The sequence below is a fragment of the Macaca mulatta genome, chromosome 16 (genome assembly GCF_049350105.2).
Source record: "Macaca mulatta isolate MMU2019108-1 chromosome 16, T2T-MMU8v2.0, whole genome shotgun sequence".
Lineage (NCBI taxonomy): Eukaryota > Metazoa > Chordata > Mammalia > Primates > Cercopithecidae > Macaca > Macaca mulatta.
Genome location: NC_133421.1, coordinates 50,326,284 through 50,348,606, shown reverse-complemented (window position 1 = coordinate 50,348,606; position 22,323 = coordinate 50,326,284). Strand labels below are relative to the sequence as shown.

The 22,323-nt window shown below is 39.0% G+C and overlaps 1 protein-coding gene across 9 annotated transcripts in view; it reads left to right on the top strand.

Annotated features, from left to right (window-relative positions):
- CLTC (clathrin heavy chain) overlaps positions 1-22,323 on the top strand; it is a 75,412-nt gene that overhangs the window by 19,252 nt on the left and 33,837 nt on the right. For 6 of the 9 annotated variants that reach the window (XR_013406380.1, XR_013406381.1, XR_013406382.1 and 3 more), the window contains exons 2-7: positions 4,534-4,741; positions 7,645-7,913; positions 8,799-8,960; positions 11,762-11,875; positions 17,058-17,231; positions 21,702-21,899. Coding sequence is in view for 5 of the 9 variants with exons in the window: in XM_015119981.3 (XP_014975467.1) it covers positions 4,534-4,741; positions 7,645-7,913; positions 8,799-8,960; positions 11,762-11,875; positions 17,058-17,231; positions 21,702-21,899 (1,125 nt within the window). In the remaining 4 variants the exon portion in view is untranslated. Of the gene's footprint in view, positions 1-4,533; positions 4,754-7,644; positions 7,914-8,798; positions 8,961-11,761; positions 11,876-17,057; positions 17,232-21,701; positions 21,900-22,323 lie in introns of all 9 variants that reach the window. The other 3 variants (XR_013406379.1, XM_077970847.1, XM_077970845.1) reach the window with 1 other exon arrangement.

Genomic DNA, 22,323 nt, shown 5'->3' with positions numbered 1-22,323 from the left:
AATGAGTTACAAAGTTTGGGTGCTTTTCTGTAAAAACAAGGAAGCAGTTTATTTGTATACTTTTGTGTCTTGTGCCATTCTGTTGGAAAAGGGCGGAGGAAATACATACTTTCATATGCTACAGGATAGCTCTGAGATGCAAAAGTATCTCTAATTGCTTAGGGGAGAAGGGTATTACTGGAAAGATGGGGTGGGTGACTTTTCGTAGTATAACCTTTGTGAGATTTTAGTGCTTTACTGTATGCACATGATAACTATTCAAAAAAACAAGCCCGTTTTTTGGACCCTAGTTTACTGACTCCATATTCTTGTAACAGCAAAATTAGAATTCTTTTAAGCTAAAAAAAACTTTATCATAGGAATTTCCAAGCATGTCTTAAAATAGGATATCCCCAGCTTCAACACTAATGGCATTTTGCAGATTGAGAGGATAATAAAATGTAGCTGTAGTTTGGATACTACATGTATCCAGATATACTACATGTATTTCAGATATGTCCTCTGAAAATACCTGCAAATTTATAGAGAATGTTGGGTATGTCCTTTGACTTTATCCGTGCTTAGTTCCATAGTCTATAATTCAGTTTCTGATTGGGCACAGTGGTTCATACCTGTAATCCCAACACTGGGAGGTCGAGGTGGGAGGATTGCTTGAGCCCAGGAGTTCGAGACCAGCCTGGGTAACATAGGGAGAACCTGTCTCTAAAAAAAAAAAAATTAGCCAGGCATGGTGGCACCTGTAGTCTCAGGTACTGAGGAGGTTGAAGTAGGAAGATCACTTGATCCTGGAGGGTTGAGGCTTTAGTGGTACCACTGCACTCCAGCCTGGGCAATAAGGCGAGACCGTGTCTCAATAAATAAAGAATAAAAATACAGTTTTTGTGGTATAGTTTATATACCATCACACCTTTATAACTGACTGAGAATACTTTATGGTTAGTATGTGCTGTTTTGAAAATAAAACCTGTTTTAAAATGTGTTGCATTTTAAAAGTTTTAATCTATATTGATATTACTAGACATAGTTATATAGTTTGGCAACCCTGTTATATGTTCCTATTGTAAGGGTATACCTAAACCAGACTGGCAGTTAATGAGAGTGACTTGTCCTGTTATTGTGTGCTTTGGCATATTTCTCTTTTGAATATATAACAGGAAAATACGGGAAGAATTGCTGAGTGTTCTAAACATTCTCATTTGCAAGGAACATCAGTAAGGAAAACAATCTTACCTACCTTATTTGAAGAGGTGGAAGCAAATTTAACCTTCTGTTAGCCAGTAGGAATAGGTCTGTACTAAAAATACACAAATTAGCTGGGCATAGTGGTGCACACCTGTAGTCCCAGCTACTTGGGAGGCTGAGGCAGGAGAATCGCTTGAACTGGGGAGATAGAGGTTGCGGCGAGCCGAGATTGCGCCACTGCATTCCAGACTGGTGACAGAATGAGACTCAGTTTCAAAAAAAAAAAACTTGAAACTTTAGAATTATGTTCATGTTTGCTGGTGTTTTAACTCAAACAGGGACAGAAATCCTAGGGAAGTAACCCATATCACTGTTTTTCTAATAACTGCATTCATAGTAGAATAACACTACATTCACTAGTAGAGGTTGAGGGAGAGAGGAAAAGAAGGAATTACATGTTACAGGATACTTTTCTGTTCTTGTCTAGACTGAGGCTGAGGCGGGTAGACCACGAGGTCGGGAGTTCGAGACCATCCTGGCCAACATGGTGAAACCCCATTTCTACTAAAATACAAAAAATTAGCTGGGTGCATTGGCGCACTCCTGTAGTTCCAGCTACTCAGGAGGCTGAGGCAGGAGAATCACTTGAACCCAGGAGGCGGAGATTGCAGTGAGCTGAGATCGAGCCACTATACTTCAGCCTGGTGACAGAGCAAGACTCCATCTCAAAAAAAAAAAGTTTGTCACTTTTCTCCTGTTTAATTTTGTGTTTTTTGAATAAAGGATTTATGTCTTTTCCACATGGATTGTTTTGAGTAGTACCAATACATTCCTGAAGGAGATCAAAAATATATATGCATAGCTCTCTTGGTAGCATGTGTTTGAGAAAGTAATATAAGGATTACATAGATTAGGGTTGCAGGCAGTTCTGTCCCTTTAAAGCTAGATCTTTTATTTACTTATTTTTTAAAGTTTTTGCAGAGATGGGGTCTCACTATGTTGCCCAGGCTGGTCTCAAACTCCTGGGCTCAAGGGATCCTCTCGTCTCAGCCTCCTGAAGTGCTGAGATTATAGGTGTGAACCAAGGTGCCAGGCCAAATCTTTGGTTTTTTTCCTACAAGTAAAACACCCTGAGGCTGAAGGTAATTGCTAACTGATGCAACGTGTTTTTCTTACTGCTTTTTTTCTGGGGATCTAACAAGGAATGGGAAACACAAGTTTTTGACTTTCGTTTTTCCTCCTCTTTGTTTTCTGATAGTGTTTTCTTAAAGTCATCTTCCACCTGCCTCTGAAGTTGAGGAGTAGGAAGGAATCTGTTAGAATCATTTGGGGTTCAGTTAGTAGTGTCTGTGGTTAACTTTCTTTCATGGTTTTGAATTTAATTTCACTATTTGACTAACTATTTTTACTCCGACTTCCTCAAACACTGTGGGACTTAAACTGTGACAGGTGAAACTCAGTGCCTTAGGTGAAGGCTTGGTAGAGACTTAGAAACATAGAATTCTTACAGGGTAGCTTAGGATTCTTACAGGATAACTTAATTGCTTTTAGGTTTATAGCTTTATGAACTTTATGAGCCCACTGGAATATTTTCTCCAATTATTGGAAAGGCTGATTATCAATTAAACTTAACGAGTCTAAGGACCCTCTACTCAGAAAAATAGATACGAGATCCTGTCTCAAAAGAAAAGTTAAAGTCAGGAAGAAGTTAAAATTAATGGTTTATAAGCCTTTACTATAAGTAAATGTAAGTTACATACTTTGAAGCTATTGTATTTGCCTTGCATTACAGCATATACTTGAGCTTGTAAAGCAGGTTAATCTTCTACTTTATTACGATGTTTGTAGTAATGGTTAGACAGTTGTTTGACTCCTTGCCCCTGTATTCAGTAACTGAGTTACTGTAACTACACTTTATAACTGAGTTACAACATTTATAACTCAATACCAGCAGTAATTGAGATAGAAGAGTGAAGAGAAAGTAAAATGTAGCCTTGTAGTCTTATATCTTACTCAGAGCCTGGCCTGGTTATGTTTAAGCACTATTAGCAGAAGAGTTTGACAAGAGAATTTAAATAAAATACAGTTAACTTGGCTGGTTTAGTCCATAAGATAATAGTGACAGTGGTGGTGTCTGTGGAGGGAAACTGTATTGCTAGAGGACAAGGGTGACAGAAAGACTGGATTTTTTTTTTCCCATGCTTTTTCTTTTCTGGGGTGGGTGTGTGTGTGTGTGTGTGTATTTTGTACCATGTGAATTTATTATATTATCCTTGGAGGAAAGGGGGATAAAACTAGTCTGGCCAAGGCTAATAAAATAAAGCCTCCATTGTACCTTCTTTTAGTAGGACTTAATCTGTTATACCATAGTTAGTCACCCAGAGTATTAATAACCCACTCTGGTAGAGATTTCCTCCTAGTAACTGGTGACTTTTGTTCTTACATGCTTAATTGGTTTGCAAAGACCTACCATCTTTAGATCCTCTATATTTGTTTAGCAGATACTTTAGTATTTTCTGAGTACACAAAGCAAATCTAATTCCATTATTTTCCTTGTTAAAATCCTTAAGTAGCTCCCTTTGCCTGTAGAATAAACTTAGGATTCTTACTGAGGTATGTTTAGCTTGTCAGTCTGGCCCTTGCTCATCTCTCTAACCTTAATTCTGTACTCCCTCAAGCCGATAGTGTTAGAAAAGTACTTGTAGTTCCCATAGCCAACCACACTTATACATCTCTGTGCTTTACCACATGCGCTTTCTATTGAGAATTATCTCGCCTGCCTCCCTTGAACACATTGCTTTAGCTGTGTAGCCTTTGACAAGATCCCTCTTACATATCTTTGTTTTGGCACTTTTTGCACAGAATTAGAGCTTGTTTGCTCTTGCTATTCAAGTTCCTTTATTTAGATCAAGAACTCTGTGACATTTTAAATCTTTTTATGCTTGTAACTTAATTTTTCAGATTCTTGAAGCGTGAACAAATAACAGCTACATGTTAAGGGGGGTAAGAGAGGACTGGTCCAATAGTTCCAAGGTCTTAAAATAAATCAAGAAACTCAATTACCTCAAATCGCTTGAACCATGAGTGCTGCCTTGCAGATATTGCTCTTTCCTTTAACTTCATCTGTATTTGTTCTACCTCTTATTTGAAACAGTTGAATGCCATGTTTGTTGGAAGAAGAGAAGGTCCAATACTTGGCTATTAATAGTCTCACTTTAATTAACATAATGTAGATGTTATTGTGACCTTGAAGCATTAATGTTAAGTGAGGATTTGTGTTGATGAGCATATATGAATGTCAACTCTTTGGAATACACTTGGTAACATTATTATATTTATTATATTTTCTAGCTCCAGAACCTGGGTATCAACCCAGCAAACATTGGCTTCAGTACCCTGACTATGGAGTCTGACAAATTCATCTGCATTAGAGAAAAAGTAGGAGAGCAGGCCCAGGTGGTAATCATTGATATGAATGACCCAAGTAATCCAATTCGAAGACCAATTTCAGCAGACAGCGCCATCATGAATCCAGCTAGCAAAGTAATTGCACTGAAAGGTATAAAAAATTGTCGGTTTTTCTTAAAACTCTTCCTGTTTGTTTTTTTGTTTGTTTGTTTTTTGTTTTTTTTTGAGACGGAGTTTTACTCTTGTCGCCCAGGCTGGAGTGCAATGGTGCGATCTTGGCTCACTGCAACCTCCGCCTCCCAGGTTCACGTGATTCTCTTGCCTCAGCCTCCCGAGTAGCTGGAATTACAGATGCCTGCCACCACCACTGGCTAGTTTTTTTGTATTTTTAGTAGAGATGAGGTTTCACTATTTTGGCCAGGCTAGTCTCAAACTCCTGACCTCATGATCTGCCTGCCTCGGCCTCCCAGAGTGCTGAGATTACAGGCGTGAGCCACCACGCCCAGCCAACTCTTCCTATGTATTTATGCAAGTGCAATAACTAGAGTTTACGTTTTTAAGTATATTGATTAAATTTGGTTAGAGAAGATTGATCTGCTGATACCGAACTTGATTTAAACCACTTTAATGACTTTTACTTGGAATGTATCTGTGGAATATCTTAACATAGATCTACTTAGAATAATTTTAAGTTTTAGAATAAATGCATTTATATTTTGTATCTGGTATAAGACTGTGCTAAACATATCTCTCTACAGAGGAAACAAATTAGTGATTCATATTCTGGAATAGAACATACTTTACTAATATTAGCACCTAAACATGGCAGAATTTTGTATGATAATAAACTTGCCTTTGATTCTGTGCTTTTTTTTGTACTTCAGGCTTGTGTTTCACTTAGATTATTGGGTTCTAGAAAGGGCTTGAATTTACAGTAATTGTTTAAAGTGTGTTTGTATTTAGGTGGATATTAAAGCTCTTGAGTGAAGTGTATTTGAGTTTATTCAGACTTTTTAATTGTCCCAACAAGGGAACTGTGCAGCTTAGAATAAACAGAGTTCAAAGACTCTTAGACTGTCAGAGAGCCTGTATTCCTTTGAACTTTAGGATGAGACTAATTGACCCGTTAAAACAGATGTTTTTAAGAGGGCTCGGTGAAAAACTGACTCTTGAAAAGGCATTTGATTGCCTATTTTTTGCTTTGTTTCTCATTTTGATAGAAGGAAGAAAAGTTCAAGTTCCCAGTAATTTCTTGATAAATTTGTGACTGAGTTGTTAGAGGTGCCGAACTTTGACTTTGCTTTACATGATTTAAACTTTGTATGTAGTAATAATACTAGTTGGAGAGTAAATAGGGTTGGGTAGGACTAGCATATTCAAACACATAAGTCACTATCACATATCTAAGATAGAAGCTCATCTCATCTCAAGGAAAAATCGTCCAGCTTTCACATGGGACCAGATGTTTTGTGACAGTAAGTGTTTTACTTCTGTTACTTCTATTTAGGGTATTAAGCTTCCTTCAGACTCTTTAAAGAATTTAAATTCAGGTCCTTAGCAGTTCCCATACCTCTCTGTTAAAAGGCCATAATTTTAATTTTGCCAAAATTCTTTTCTATTTTTAATGTTATTGTTATCTTATCACATTTCTTAACGCTTTCTTATGTGTGCAGATGGTGAGTTATCTTAAATTAGATTGTGTTAGTTATTGTCCTGTTCTATGAAAAGAATAAATTGAAAATATTTTCGGAGCATTGTACAATAGCATCATAGATTTGTCCCTATATGTCTGCACTATGGAGTCAAGCTGTCATCTCTTGTCCCCCTCCCCAAACCACTACACTTATATATATACTCCAATCCCGAATAATCTGGGGATTGAGGAAGGCAGCAAAGGAAAGTCAGTCAGTTCAAAATCCTGCTTCCCTCTGAAGCCAGTTTTGAACCTCTTGGCTTCTTTTTATAAACAGGACTGTAACTCTCACAATTTTTCAAGTCTGGTTGTGGTTTACATACTGTGTGGGATGGGAATAACATTCTTCATTTTATGAAAGAAATTTTTGCACATGTGGTAAGGAGGGTTGTAGTACAAAGCTATATGTTTTGCCCCCCTTCTGTGTCGCCCCAGCACCTGAATCTTAAAATTTCGGTCCTTCAGGAGCCAGATTCTCTGTGTCTCAGGAATGGTGTTTTTCTTAGTCTTTAAAGACTAATCTTGATAGCCTAGTGATAGTTGTGGACTTTGGCCTCTATTAATTTATACCAAATCACATTTTGAACTGATGGATTTCAAATTACAAGTACAAGCCTTTGCATCTGACTTGGTGACTCTTAACACTCAAGGCAAATTTCATCCTTTTTTTTTAACTAAATCCTTGCTTTCTTAGTTGGATGAAGCTTGAACTTTGTTCTTACCTCCCGTATATTAACAGCATCTGAAACTATCCTCTTCCTTTGTCTCCCTTTCCTTTCCTCCAGCACCTCTACCTTCCCTTTGTTATCTTAAGCCAGTTAAATGTAGCATGCATTTCTTTTATGTGCTAGTGGCAACAAGACAGAATTGAAGCAGATCCTCTTTGTAAAAAGCAGTTTCCACAAGATTTATTTGGATGAGAGATGACTGCTTTTAAAAAAGTACATTTTCTTTCCCCTACGTGTTTGTTATCAGAGTTGCTTTGTCTTGTGTCGATGCAACTAAGTTTATGTGTAAACATACTTAATTACAAGTATGAAGTTAACGGCTTTGTTTTCAATTATTGTTAAGAAAACTATTCATTAGACTTACTTTAAGTTGGGATTTAGAATTCCATGGAAGTCATACTGTTTAAAGTGTGTTTATTAGCGATAATACAGTTTTTGCTTAAAATGTAGATGTAGATTGCTTAGTCTTAGCTGTTACCTCTTTAATGGTTGCTGCTGTATTGATGCAACTCCTGTAGTTATTAGTCTCGTAATAGAAATATTTTTGTTTGGAAGTTACAGAGCTAGTCTAGGTAGGTATTCATTCTAAACTTTACGCTTTTAATGATTTATAATTCTTGATTTTGTTTTTAGCTGGGAAAACTCTTCAGATTTTTAACATTGAAATGAAAAGTAAAATGAAGGCTCATACTATGACTGATGATGTCACCTTTTGGAAATGGATCTCTTTGAATACGGTTGCTCTTGTTACCGATAATGCAGTTTATCACTGGAGTATGGAAGGAGAGTCTCAGCCAGTGAAAATGTTTGATCGCCATTCTAGCCTTGCAGGGTGCCAGATTATCAATTACCGTACAGATGCAAAACAAAAGTGGTTACTTCTGACTGGTATATCTGCACAGGTAACATTTTAACTAGTTTTTTATAAAGAAGAGGTTTAGAAAACTGTGGTGCCCAGAATGCAGTTTTATTTTGAGATTAGGTCTTTCTATACTCAATCCTGTTGAATTTCACTTATTTTGGAAGACCTTTTTTTTCCTCCCTCACACCCCTTCTCTTCTCCTTCCTCCCTCCTTCCCTCCTTTCTTCCTTCCTCGCTCCCTTGCTATACTGACATATAATTTCAGAATGCTCTTATCAAGCGTTTTGAGCTCTTCTGTGGAGATTGAGTAGAAATTGAGTTTCTGTAAGAATGATTTGGGAGGCCGGGCGCGGTGGCTCACGCCTGTAATCCCTGCACTTTGGGAGGCCGAGGCGGGCGGATCATGAGGTCAGGAGATCGAGACCATCCTGGCTAACACGGTGAAACCCCGTCTCTACTAAAATACAAAAAATTAGCCGGGCGCAGTGGCGGGCGCCTGTAGTCCCAGCTACTCGGGAGGCTGAGGCAGGAGAATGGCGTGAACCCGGGAGGCGGTGCTTGCAGTGAGCCGAGATGGTGCCACTGCACTCCAGCCTGGGCAACAGAGTGAAGACTCCGCCTCAAAAAAAAAAAGAATGATTTGGGATTTATTATGGAGTATTTACTGCAAAATGAATGCTTCTGTACCTTTTTGTTTAAGACGTGTATGAGGCACATGTTAAACATTAATGTTAAGCTTTAACAAGATAATGTTTGGGGCTGATTTTAAGTTAAGAAGTATCAAATCTATATTGAGAGATGAAGTCACAAATAATTATAAATCCTGCTAAAGATGACAAAGCATTCTAGTTATTTCATTACTTGATGAATCTGAGAGTTTTTGGTTTATGGGTCTCCAAACATTATTCTCTTTGATCCTTTATAGCAAAATCGTGTGGTGGGAGCTATGCAGCTATATTCTGTAGATAGGAAAGTGTCTCAGCCCATTGAAGGACATGCAGCTAGCTTCGCACAGTTTAAGATGGAAGGAAATGCAGAAGAATCAACATTATTTTGTTTTGCAGTACGGGGCCAAGCTGGAGGGAAGGTAAGTTTTGACTTTGGTAATTATTTTAATGAGAACTTGTATTTGACTTTCTGCTACGAATTAGTCATCTAATTTCAAAATAGCCTTCTCCTTTCCTAAGTAATTTATTTTTAGTATTCACATTTGTGGTGACTTAATTTGTTCAAATTTTGCATCTAGTGATACTTGTCTAAAATGAATAATGTTCTTTCACAACTCGTTCTATTGGCTGTTTATATTCTTTATTTTGATTGCCAAAGTGCACATTTATATGCTGTACATCTAGAGAGTTTGATTTAGTAGGTGGTGCCAATAGTGTTTTTTTGTTTATTTTTTGCTTTTTGAGACAGGGTGTCACTCTGCTGCCTAGGCTGGAGTGCAGTAGCGCAGTCATGGGCTCACTGCAGCCTCGATCTTCTGGGCTCAAGTGATACCTCTGTCTCAGCCTCCCAAGTAGCTGGGACTACAGGCACGTGCCACCATGCCTGGCTAAATTTGGTGTTTTTGTAGAGACAGGGTCTCACTATATTGCCCAGGCTGGTCTCAAACCTCTGGGTCCAAGTGATCCTCCCACCTTGGTCTCCTAGTATAATCTGCATTTTAAATACCCTATATGGCTTGATATAGAGGTAATGTAGACTATAGTTGAATAACATTGCCATAAGTTAGTGGTTTTCAGCGGTGGCTACACATTGGAATCACCTGGACAAATTGTACTTTGTGTATTAGACTTAGTTGCAGGTAATAGAAACAAGGTCTGGTTGATTGGAGCAATGGTCTGTTTAGTGAAGGATATTGGATAGTTTACAACAGCTAGGGAGGCTGTAAAACCAAGACTAGGAAATGAGGAGAAATAATGGAAAATTAGCAGTGGTCAGGGTCTCAGCCAACAACTATTCCATGGAACTCTGAGGACACTTCTGGATCCATGATTGCATTGCTGGATGCTTGGAAATTCGATTTGACTGCCATTTCCACTACCAGAGTAGAATCTCTGAAATCCTAATACCTTTGTGTTCCTAGCTCCCTGTTCGAAGTCCAGTTATAGGCAAGATCAGATGCCCACATCTTACGTCTGAGAGGTTTGGAAATAATTATTTGGTGTTTGGTGCTCCTAAAACAGAAGGCTGGTTCTACCACCAACAAAACTTGTAAAGAGTATCTTCCCTCTTGTTGTCCCATCAGGAAGAGGGTTTAGATTCTAGGCAGACCAAAAAATTTGAACTTCACTTTCGTTAGGACGTGTGTCTCTTTTTCTTGGTAAGTAAGCAGTTTTTAAAAATTGAAATAGAGATTGCTTAAATATGATCATCTGTAGCCTGTCAGGAGAGAGGAAATAGTAAGTAATGGGGTACAATTCTGCTTAAAATTTTATATAGCCCCTGAATTGAGGAATAATGCTGCCAATACCTCAATGTGACAAGGGTAGAAAGCACTGATATTTAGATCTGAATTGATGGAATTTAAACAGAAAAAAACACATAGTTTTAGAAATTAGATATTATCCTTAAAACATAAGGCCAGGATATTTATTGAAAAGTTCTACTAGCAAAAAGTTTCAATGTCATTTTGAACAGTATCTGGAAACCTGTTTATAGGTTTTTGAGCCTGTTATTTAATACATGGTGCTATCCTGTCTGCCACGGCTTTTGAAGGAAGATACCAATTTTTTTCAGTGTGGCTAGTCATCCTAATGAAGGATGATGAGACCCTATAGCATTCATATGGTATGTGTCTTGGATACTGAATTATTTTTTGTCTGAGTTCATTTCTGACATGACTAAGGAAAATATATAGTACTTTTTCATTGAGATTATTTAATTTTCTCTTGCCTGGCTTACGTGCAGCATTGGATATTTTAAACCAAAATGTTCTCATTTAGTTTATGGGATGTTTGTGATTAGAGAGACAACTCAAATTAGGTATATACATTCCTTCTGTTTTAGTGTATATGTATAGGTAGAGAAGAATTAAACAACTTACGTTTCTATTTGGAAATACTAAATTAAAATTGAAAGCTAGGAGAAAAATACCTTTGTAGGTAATGTATTACCCTTCTATACCATTTATTTCAGGTAGATTATTTGAGGTATGATTATTTCAGATATTCAGCTGACTTTTTTTTTTGAGATGGAATCTCGCTGTGTTGCCCAGGCTGGAATGCAGTGGCACAATCCCAGCTTCCTGCAACCTCCGCCTCCCGGGTTCAAACGATTCTCCTGCCTCAGCCTCCTGAGTATCAGCTGACTTTAAAAAATGTATTTATCTTAAAATAATACAGATTATAGGAAGCTGCAAAGACAGTACAGAGCAGTCCCCTGTGTTCTTTATCCAGTTTCTCCCAATGGCTACATCTTACACAGCTGTAGTACAGTAGAAAAACCACGAAATTGACATTGGTACAATTGTATGATTCTGTGTCATTTTATCATGAGTAGATAACTATTTTATCACCACAGTGATTTCCCTTATGACTGTAGAGTCCCACCCACTCCCCCTCTCTCACACCATCCCTAGCTCCTGGCAACCACTAATTTATTCTCCATCTCTATAATGTTGTCACTTTAGGAATGTTACATAAATGGAATCATACAGTATGTGACCTTTTAAGATTGGCTTCTTTTTTGTACTCACCATAATGTTCATGAAAGTTTGTTCCTTTTTATTGCCAAGTATTCCATGGTATGGATGTAACCAAAACCATTTAACATTGATCTTCTGTAGAACATGTTGGTTGTTTCCATTTGGGGGCTACAAATAAAGCTTCTGTGATCAACTGCTAATGTGTAGGTTTATATACATTTTGATTTTCTTTTGAACAGTTACATATTATTGAAGTTGGCACACCACCTACAGGGAACCAGCCCTTTCCAAAGAAGGCAGTGGATGTTTTCTTTCCTCCAGAAGCACAAAATGATTTTCCTGTTGCAATGCAGGTATTTTAAGCAAAATAAAACTTTTAAAAAATCTCTCCTCTTAAAAGAAATTAACCCAAAGACTATTCATGGTAGATATAATTTAAGTGATGCTTAAAAGAATACTCTTACAAAGTTTATTAGTGAAGCTTTGTAAAATAATACCTTGGCCTTTCATGTACAGGCCTACCTTGGGCATATTATGAGGTTTGGTTCCAGACGACCACAATAAATTAAATACCACAACAAAGTGAGTCATAAGAATTATTTGGTTTCCCAGTGCAGATCAAAGTTACACTTACACTATGCTATAGTCTACTGTAAAGTGTGAAATAGCATATCTCTAGAAAAACTGTATACATACTGTAATTTAAAAATACTTTATTGCTAAAAAATGTTAATGATTATTTGAGCCTTTAGTGAGTTTTAATCTTTTTGCTTGTGGAAAGTCTTGTCTCAGTGTCAGTGACTGCTGAATAATCAGAGTGGTTGAGGTGGCTGTGGCAGTTTCTTAAAATAAGACAGCAGAGAAGTTTGCTGCATCAGTTGACTCTTTCACAAAAGATTTCTCTATGCAATGCTGTTTGATAGCATTTTACCCACAGTAGATCTTCTTTCAAAATTGGAGTCAGTTCTTTCAAACCCCGCCAGTGCTTTACTAGCTAAGTTTCTGTAATAATCTAAATGCTTTGTTGTCATTCAGCAATGTTCACAGCACCTTCACCAGCAGTAGATTTTATCTCAAGAAACCACTTTTCTTTGCTCATCCTTAAGAAACAGCTCCTTTACTAGGAGATACAGTAATTCAGTCACATTTTTAGGCTCTATTTCTAATTCTGGTTTTCTTGCTATTTCTACCACATCTGCCCGTATGTGCTGCACTGAAGTCTTGAACCCCTCAATCATCCATGAAGGTTGGAATCAGCCTCTTCCAAACTCCTTTTAATGTTGATATTTTGACTTCCTCCCATGAATCATGAATGTTGTTAATGACATCTAGAATGATGAAGCCTTTCCAGATTCACCATTACTTAAAAGTACTGTGGTGAATCCTTTCCAGATTCACTTAAATTTACTTTGCCCAGATCCATCAGACGAATCACTATCCAGGGCAGCTGTGGTCTTATGAAATATATTTCTTAAATAAGAAGACTTGTAAGTCAAAATTGCTTCTTTGATTCATAGGCTTCAGAATGGATGCTGTCTTAGCAGACATGAAAGCAATATTAATCTCCTTGTATATCTCCATCAGAGCTCTTGGATGACTATGTGCATTGTCGATGAGCAGTAATATTTTGAAAGGAATCTTTTTTTTTCTGAGCAGTAGGTCTGAACAGCAGGCATAAAATATTTAGTAAACCATGCTGTAAACAGATGTGCTGTCATCAGGGCTTTGCTGTTCCATTTCTATAGCATAGGCAAAGTAGATTTAGCATAATTCTTGAAGGTCCTAGGATTTTTGGAATAGCAGATGAGCATTGGCTTCAACTTAAAGTCACCAGCGTCATTAGTTCCTAATAAGAGAGTCAGCCTGTCCATTAAAGCCAGGCATTGACTTCTCTGTAGAGAAAATCTGTTGTTTAGTGTGACCGCCTTCAATGATCTTTGCTAGATCTTCCATATAACTTGCTGCAGCTTCTACATCAGTACTTGGTTTTCACCTTACACTTTTATATTGTACAGATAGTTTATTTGCTTAAACCTCACGAATCAACTTCTGCTACCTTCAAATTTTTCTTCTGTTGTTTTCTCACCTCTCTGAGCCTTCACAGAATTGAGGAAAGTTAGGGCCTTACACTAGATTAGGTTTTGGCTTAAAAGAATGCTGTAGCTGGTTTGAATTTTTTTTTTTTTTTTTTTGAGATGGAGTCTCCTTCTGTTGCCCAGGCTGGAGTGCAGTGGCAGGATCTCGGCTCACTGCAAGCTCCACCTCCCGGGTTCATGCCATTCTCCTGCCTCAGCCTCATGAGTAGCTGGGACTACAGGCGCCCACCACTACGCCCGGCTAATTTTTTTGTATTTTTTCAAAATACAAAATACGGGGTTTCACTGTGTTAGCCAGGATGGTGTCGATCTCCTGACCTCGTGATCCGCCTGCCTCAGCCTCCCGAAGTGCGCGGGATTACAGGCCTGAGCCACCGCGCCTGGCCTTTTTTCGTTCCTTTCCCTTTCCCTTTCCCTTCCTTTCCTTCTCTTCTCTTCTCTTTTCTTTTTCTTTTTCTTTTTTTTTTTTTTGAGACGGAGTCTCACTCTGTGCCCAGGCTGGAGTGCAGTGGCAGGATCTCGGCTCACTGCAAGCTCCACCTCCCGGGTTCATGCCATTCTCCTGCCTCAGCCTCATGAGTAGCTGGGACTACAGGCGCCCACCACTACGCCCGGCTAATTTTTTTGTATTTTTTCAAAATACAAAATACGGGGTTTCACTGTGTTAGCCAGGATGGTGTCGATCTCCTGACCTCGTGATCCGCCTGCCTCAGCCTCCCGAAGTGCGCGGGATTACAGGCCTGAGCCACCGCGCCTGGCCTTTTTTCGTTCCTTTCCCTTTCCCTTTCCCTTCCTTTCCTTCTCTTCTCTTCTCTTTTCTTTTTCTTTTTCTTTTTTTTTTTTTTTGAGACGGAGTCTCACTCTGTGCCCAGGCTGGAGTGCAGTGGTGCGATCTCAGCTCACTGCAAGCTCCGCCTCCCACGTTCACGCCATTCTCCTGCCTCAGCTTCCTGAGTAGCTGGGACTACAGGCGCCCACCACTACACCCGGCTAATTTTTTGTATTTTTTGTAGAGACGGGGTTTCACCGTGTTAGCCAGGATGGTCTTGATCTCCTGACCTCGTGATCCACCCACCTTGGCCTCCCAAAGCGCTGGGATTATAGGCGTGAGCCACTGCGCCGGACCTCCTCCCTCTCTCTCCCACTCTCCCCCTCTCCCCCTCCCTCTCCCTCTTTAAAGAGACAGGGTCTCCCTCTGTTGCCCCGGCTGGAATGCAGTTGGTGTGATCATAGCTCACTGCAGCCTTGAACTTGAACTCCTGGGCTCAATTGATCCTCTTGCCTCAGCCTCCAGAGTAGCTAGGAGTAGGTAGGACTACAGGTACATACCACTACGCCTGGCTATTTGAAAAGTATTTTAGAGACAATGTTTCACTGTGTTGCCCTGGCTGGTCTTTTTTTTTTTTTTTTTTTTTTTTATGAGACTGAGTCTCTCTATTGCCCAGACTGGAGTGCAGTGGCACAGTCTCAGCTCACTGCAATCTCTGCCTCCTGGATTCAAGCGATTCTCATGCCTCAGCCTCCCGAGTAGCTGAGATTACAGGCACCTGCCACCACACCTGGCTAATTTTTGTATTTTTAGTAGAGTCGGGGTTTCGCCATGTTGGTCAGGCTGGTCTCGAACTCCTGACCTCAAGTGATCTGCCCACCTCGACCTCCCACACTGCTGGGATCACAGGTGTAAGCCACCATGCCTGGCCCAGGCTGGTCTTAAACTCCTGGCCTTAAGTGATCCTTGTGCTTCAGCCTCCTGTGTAGCTGGGACTACAGACACATACCACTGCACCTGGCTAGTATATAACATTTTTATTTGTATTTTTGTTTGAGACAGGGTCTCACTCTGTCACCCAGGTTGGAGTGCAATGGCGCGATCTCATGCACCACTACACCTGGGTAATTTTTTTGTATTTTTAGTAGAGTCAGGGCTTCATCATATTGGTCAGGCTGGTCTCGAACTCCTCCGCTCAAGTGATCCACCCACCTTAGCCTCCCAGAGTGCTGAGATTACAGGCATGAGCCACTGCACCCAGCTGTGTATAACATTTTTCTTTTAGAGACGGAGTCTCACTCTGTTGCCCAGACTGGAGTGCAGTGGCACCATCTCGGCTCACTGCAACCTCCGCCTCCAGGGTCAAGCAGTTCTCCTGTTTCAGCCTCCCCAGTAGCTGGGACTACAGGTGCATGCTGCCATGCCTGGCTAATTTCTTTTATATTTTAGTAGAGACGGAATTTTCACTGTGTTGCCCAGGCTGGTCTCAAACTCCTGAGCTCAGGCAATCCACCCACCTTGGCCTCCCAAAGTGCTAGGATTACAGGCATGAGCCACTGCACCTGGCCTATAACATTTTAAAAGAGAAAAAAAAAACTGCTCATATATATAGTTACATAAATTCAAAAGTAGAATCGTTTTATTTCTCTTTGGCCTGCAAAACATTACCTCAATGTGGCAAGTACTAGAGTTTGACTTTGTCTGTGGTCGTTTTCTTAGATGTGAGAAAATGAGACTAGGATTACATTTGTAAGCCACTGCACCAGTGCGCTTTCTCCATATCAGCAAGAAAAGCTGTTAGGTTTTCTTATCATTCATGTGTTCACTGCAGTAGCACTTTTAATTTCCTTCAAGAACTTTTGCTTTGTATTCACAACTTGGCTGGGTCAAAAAGCCCACCATTCAGCCTGTCTTGGCTTTGGACGTGTCTTTCTCACTGAACTTAAAATTACTTCTAGCTTTTGATTTAAAATGAGATGTAGAACATGTAGAGGCAATTGTAGGGTTATTAATTGGCCTAATTTCATTATTGTTGTGTCTCGGAATAGGGAGGCCCAAGGAAAGAGAAAGAAATGGGAGAACAGCTGGTTGCTGGAGCAGTCAGAACACACACAATATTTATCGGTTAAGTTTGCTGTCTTATGTGGGTGCGATTCATCGCACCCTAAAATAATTACAATAGTAACATCAAAGATCACTGGTCACAGATCAACATAACAGATATAATAATGAAAAGGTTTGAAATATTGTGAGAATTAATGAAAACGTGACACAGAGACACCGAAGAGAGCACATGCCGTTGGAAAATAGTGCCCATAGGCTTGCTCGATGCAGGGTTGCCATAAACCTTCCATTCGTAAAGATTCATCTGCATTGCAAAGTGCGGTAAAATGAGGTATGCCTGTAATACATAAACTGTGCTATCCTAAGTTTTGAATTGTCTTTCCTTTTATCAGTTTCATTCATATTCTTGTGTTATATAAGAGCTTGGAATATCCATATTTAAATGTGCTATAAAAATGAAGGAAACTTTAAATATTAGCTTATAATTTTTCAAATAACCCTCTTGTTCTAGAATTTTACCATCTCTGAAATGGAATTAGACTGAATGTTTTTATTTTCTGTTTATAGATTCATTATTTCACTGAAGTGTTAATTTTCTTTCTATAGATCAGTGAAAAGCATGATGTGGTATTCTTGATAACCAAGTATGGTTATATCCACCTCTATGATCTTGAGACTGGTACCTGCATCTACATGAATAGAATCAGTGGAGAAACGATTTTTGTTACTGCACCTCATGAAGCCACAGCTGGAATAATTGGAGTAAACAGAAAGGGACAAGTAAGGAAACCTTGAAACTTAAGCAATAAAATAAGATAACCTGATGAGTTGGGAACAATCCTGTACTTTTGAGAAATTACTCCCAAAAATAATAAAATAGAAAATAAACACATTACTGTTAGTTTTTTTCCAAAAAGTAAATGGTAACTTTGGATATTAGAAAATATATATCAAAGCATGATGTAAGCTGATAAAAAAGGAAAATAATATATACCTAAAAATAGAGATGTGTATGAATACAAAGTGTGTCTTTAATCCTGTTTCAGAGAAACTGGTTTATAGCCATCTTGGACTGTATAGATGCATTACTGTCAAAAGAAGTGATTCTCCATGGAAAAAAACAATTTAGGGTCATATTTGACAGACTATTCTTTTTAAGGAGTTTTCTGTTATCTCTCCAAGGCAGAGCGATTATCAACTACAGGGAAAAGAATTCTACCTACATCCCTTTTCCTAGCTCTTTAATTAAGCATTACTATTACATGTTAGAAGGTGATATGTTTCAATACCTCTTGTGGGATGCCTGGAAAGTTAATCAATTTGGTAGGAAAAATATTATCCATTCTAAATTTGTCATTTTTGAAAAACCTGTTAATACCATCTAGCAAGCGGTTCTTTCTCTGTCATCATATTATTTTAATTTCTTTTTTTTTTTTTTTTTCTTGAGACGGAGTCTCGCTCTGTCACCCAGGTTAGAGTGCAGTGGCATGATCTCAGCTCACTACAACCTCCACTTCCCGGGGTTAAGCAATTCTCCTGCCTCAGCCTTCCGAGTAACTACGATTACAGGTGTGAGTCACCGCACCCAGCTAATTTCTGTATTTTGAGTTGAGACGGGGTTTCACCATGTTGGCCAGGCGGGTCTCAAACTCCTGACCTTGTGATCCACCCGCCTCGGCCTACCAAAGTGCTGAGATTACAGGCGTGAGTCACAGCACACGGCCTATTTTAATATGAATAAGAATATTTTACCAGGAGGTATCTTAATTTTCTGGAAAGTGGCTAAAAATTTTAAAACTTAATACTGTTACTGGTCTTGCCTTTTGGTCTTGCCTTTTACTCGTTTTCTTTCAAATTAGTATTTTTCCCAGATAATAAGCAAAGGAAGTAGATGGGTTTTGTTTCTCCTTCATTCAGTTAATTTTTGAAAAATGTTACGTATATGAAGAGACAGTCCCTCTAGGGAAAGGGAGTCCATCCCTACCTACCCATGCCCCACCTTAACTCCAGACCTGGTTAGGTGCTTCTGCTCTGTACTCCTAGAACTTAACTTACGGCTTTCTCCTCATAACACTTAACATACTTACTAAAATTGCCTGCTTAGCTGTCACAGTCACTATTCTTCATTAGAAAAACGGATTGTCTTTAGTAAATTATATTTCTAGCACCAGTCAGTGTCTGGGACAAAAGCAGTTTTAAAAATTCAGTAGCTTTCAAGTATTTAGTTGTGAGTCTCTGTCTTAGAAAAATCAAGAATAAGGCTAGGCGCAGTGGCTCACACCTTTAATCCCAGCCCTTTGGGAGGGCGATGTGGGCAGATTGCCTGAGCTCAGGAGTTCGAGACCAGCCTGGCCAACATGGTGAAAACCCGTCTCTACTAAAATACAAAAACTTAACTGGCTATGATGGTGCATATCTGTAATCCTAGCTACTTGGGAGGCTGAGGCAAGAGAATCACTTGAACTTGGGAGGCAGAAGTTACAAAAAATGAGCCAAGATCACGCCACTGCACTCCAGCCTGGACGACAGAGCAAGACTCGGTCTCAAAAAAGAAATTAAAAAGGAAAATCAAGAATATATTGGCCTTTTTTGGTGAATTAGATTAGTGATAATTTAATAATCATGAAGTTGTGAAGCCAGGGACCTTTTTTTAAAAAAATTCTTAATTTAAAAAAAAAAAAAAAAGACAGGGGCCAGGCACAGTATCTCATGCCTGTAATCCCAGTACTTTGGGAGGCCAAGATGGGTGGATCACCTGGGGTCAGGAGTTTGAGACGAGCCTGACCAATATGGTGAAACCTGTCTCTTTAAGTACGAAAAAAAATTAGCCGGGCGTGGTGGCAGGTACATGTAGTCCCAGCTACTTGGGAGACTGAGACAGGAGAATTGCTTGAAGCCAGGAGGCAGAGGTTGCTGTGAGCCAAGATCGTGCCACTGCACTCCAGCCTGGGCGACAGAGCAAGACTCCGTCTCAAAAAGCAAGACTTTGTCTCAAAAAAAGAGAGAGAGACAGGGTCTTGCTATGTTGCCCAGGCTGGTCTTGAACTCCTGGGCTCAAGCGATGCTCCTGCCTTGGCCTCCCAAAGTGCTAGGATTACAGGCATGAGCCACCACGCCTGGCCCCTTTTTGTTTCTGCTGTTGTGCTGTTTTAAGATAATGCTTAACCTAAAGTACCTTAAACAATTTCATGATACATTCTTGGTGTTCATAACTCTAATTCTGGGAACTTGTTGATTGTTACTTTCCCTTCCTCCCAAATTTTATGTGCCAGCTACTTTGAGTAAAGAGGTATTTACAGTAATATTAGGGCTTTCTTTTAGTCTTCGCTGAAGTGTACTAACTCGGCGTATTCCCTGAAGGGATGAGTATGTGGCTTCTATCGGTTGAAAAAGCAAAATCAAGTAAAGTGATGTTATAGTCAACATCTGACTTAAATTCTGAATTTGATAGAACTGAGTACTTTAGAAGACACTGGAACCTGGAACCTTTTCTGTTCCCTGTAGGAGATCTTATTAAGTACTGGTTGCTAGAAATCTGCTAAAACAGTCTTTATGATAAGGATGAAACTGTGGATTCAGTATTTGGGGAAACCTAAGGCAGCAATCAATAGGAAGCTTCAGAAAATGTAATTGGAACTGGATTTTCTGTTTATCTTTCTCATTCTTTATAGGAGGTAAGATTTAAGTTAAGGTTGGGGCTCAGAAATGCAAATAACTATAAAGAAAGTAATTATTACTTCCTTTAAATAAGCCTTGAGGATGGAGGTCGGACCTATAGAAATAAAATCTTGGAGGTTAAAATTTCTTAATTTCCCCTGAAAGGAGTAGTAGAATAGGCAGGGCAGACTGTTACCTATCTATTTGGTTCACTGAGTTCTCAAGTATTTTTCAATTCTTATTGATTTGGGGACAGCCATTTCCTATATTCGTTTATTCAACAAATTAAATGTGTTTTATGCTACACTAATTGCATATTGCTAGTAATACAGTTAAAGAGAAGCCCCTTTTCCTCATGTGAACAGTGACTGAGAAACAATTATACAATTATATTAGGTTGAGAAGTGCTGTTATGGGTAATATGAGTAGTTTATAAGCTAGGGCATATGACTAGTTCTGCACTGGGGAAAGGGATGGATGGGTAGAGAAGGACTCCCTTTCTCTATGGCAGTTGACAGTCGTTCAGCTTTTGGGGCAAGCCAGAAAGTATTCTGTGGCATTGAGTGTTAAGGAAGTTTGAGGGTAGGTAACTTTTGCAAACAAGCAATTAGAAATTGGCCTTTACTGATATTATTATTTTTATTTATTTATTTATTTATTTTGAGACTCCCTCTGTTGCCCAGGCTGGAGTACAGTGGCGCCATCTTGACTTACTGAAACCTCCGCCTCCTGGGTTCAAGCGATTCTCCTGCCTCAGCCTCCCTAGTAGGTGGCACTACAGGCGCATGCCACCACGCCCGGCTATTTTTTGTATTTTTATTAGTAGAGGTGGGGTTTCACCATGTTGGCCAGGCTGGTCTTAAACTCCTGACCTTGTGATCCACCTGCCTCGGCCTCCCAAAGTGCTGGGATTACAGGCGTGAGCCCCTGTACCTGGCCTATTTTTCAAGCACCTACCATATTCCTTGCATTATGTTAGCTGCTTGAGGATTCAGTGGTCCCTCCCTTCATTGAGTATATAATCTGGTCTCTAGGAATGAAAATGTAATTAACAAAAAATTACTGTAAAGTTCTTGTAAAAAAAAATCCTAAAATTAGAAGGAATATACCTTAAACAACTTGCAAGTGAACCTTAAATGTCATTTAGATATCATAGCTTCTTCAATGTCATTTTCTGTAGGTTATCAAGATTGATGTCCTCAGGAAGTTTTAAATTATGTGGAGTTGTCTTTCAGAGCTCAATTAAGTGGGAATGTTAATCTTTGATACTGACTATGTTAAGAATGAATAGATGGTATCAAAGCAGTTAGTTTGGACAATGAAGAAAGAAGTTATTTAGATTATAGAATAGCCATATTTTAGGAACCACATAATGGCCTAGCACCCTGTGATACTTGTTTTCAAATCTCCTTAATTTTTTTTCTCCTTGTCTTCCTTCCTTCCTTTCTTTTATTATTTTTTAATGGCAGCAAGAAAACAGCTGTCACAATTTCATTACCTTTGTGACTCAGTATTAACCTGTTCTAAATAGACTTGATATCATTTGTATCAAAATGAACACATTGCAGCTATATTTTATTCTTTAAATTGCAGGTTCTGTCAGTGTGTGTGGAAGAAGAAAACATAATTCCTTACATCACCAATGTTCTACAAAATCCTGATTTGGCTCTGAGAATGGCTGTACGTAACAACTTAGCCGGTGCTGAAGAACTCTTTGCCCGGAAATTTAATGCTCTTTTTGCCCAGGGAAATTACTCAGAGGCAGCAAAGGTGGCTGCTAATGCACCAAAGGTAAAGCGTTATGAAAATGAAGTTGTCATGACATTAATCCATTGTTAATATTCTGTTTCTCATATTGCTAGAAAAGGAACCAGCTTTCTAGAGAGAAACTGTTTTTAGATTACATTTGGGTTACATTTTCCTTTAGTAGAATTCCTTGTCAGTGCCTCTAGATTTGGTTAATTTTCTCTGGATTTGATTAGTTTTTTAAAACCCAGATTGTTACAAGGATATGTAGTTCTAGCAAGCTTTTGATTTACATAGATGTAATAATGTTTAGTTATTTAGGTGTAATACTATTTGACCTCATAGATGATGGTTACTGATTTTATTTCCATAAGTTGGACATGAAAGAAATACTGTCCAACTTTTTGGTGAGTAGAGCTGTCAAAATTAGGCTGAATTTATTATCACTTTTGATGTTGGTTTATGGTGG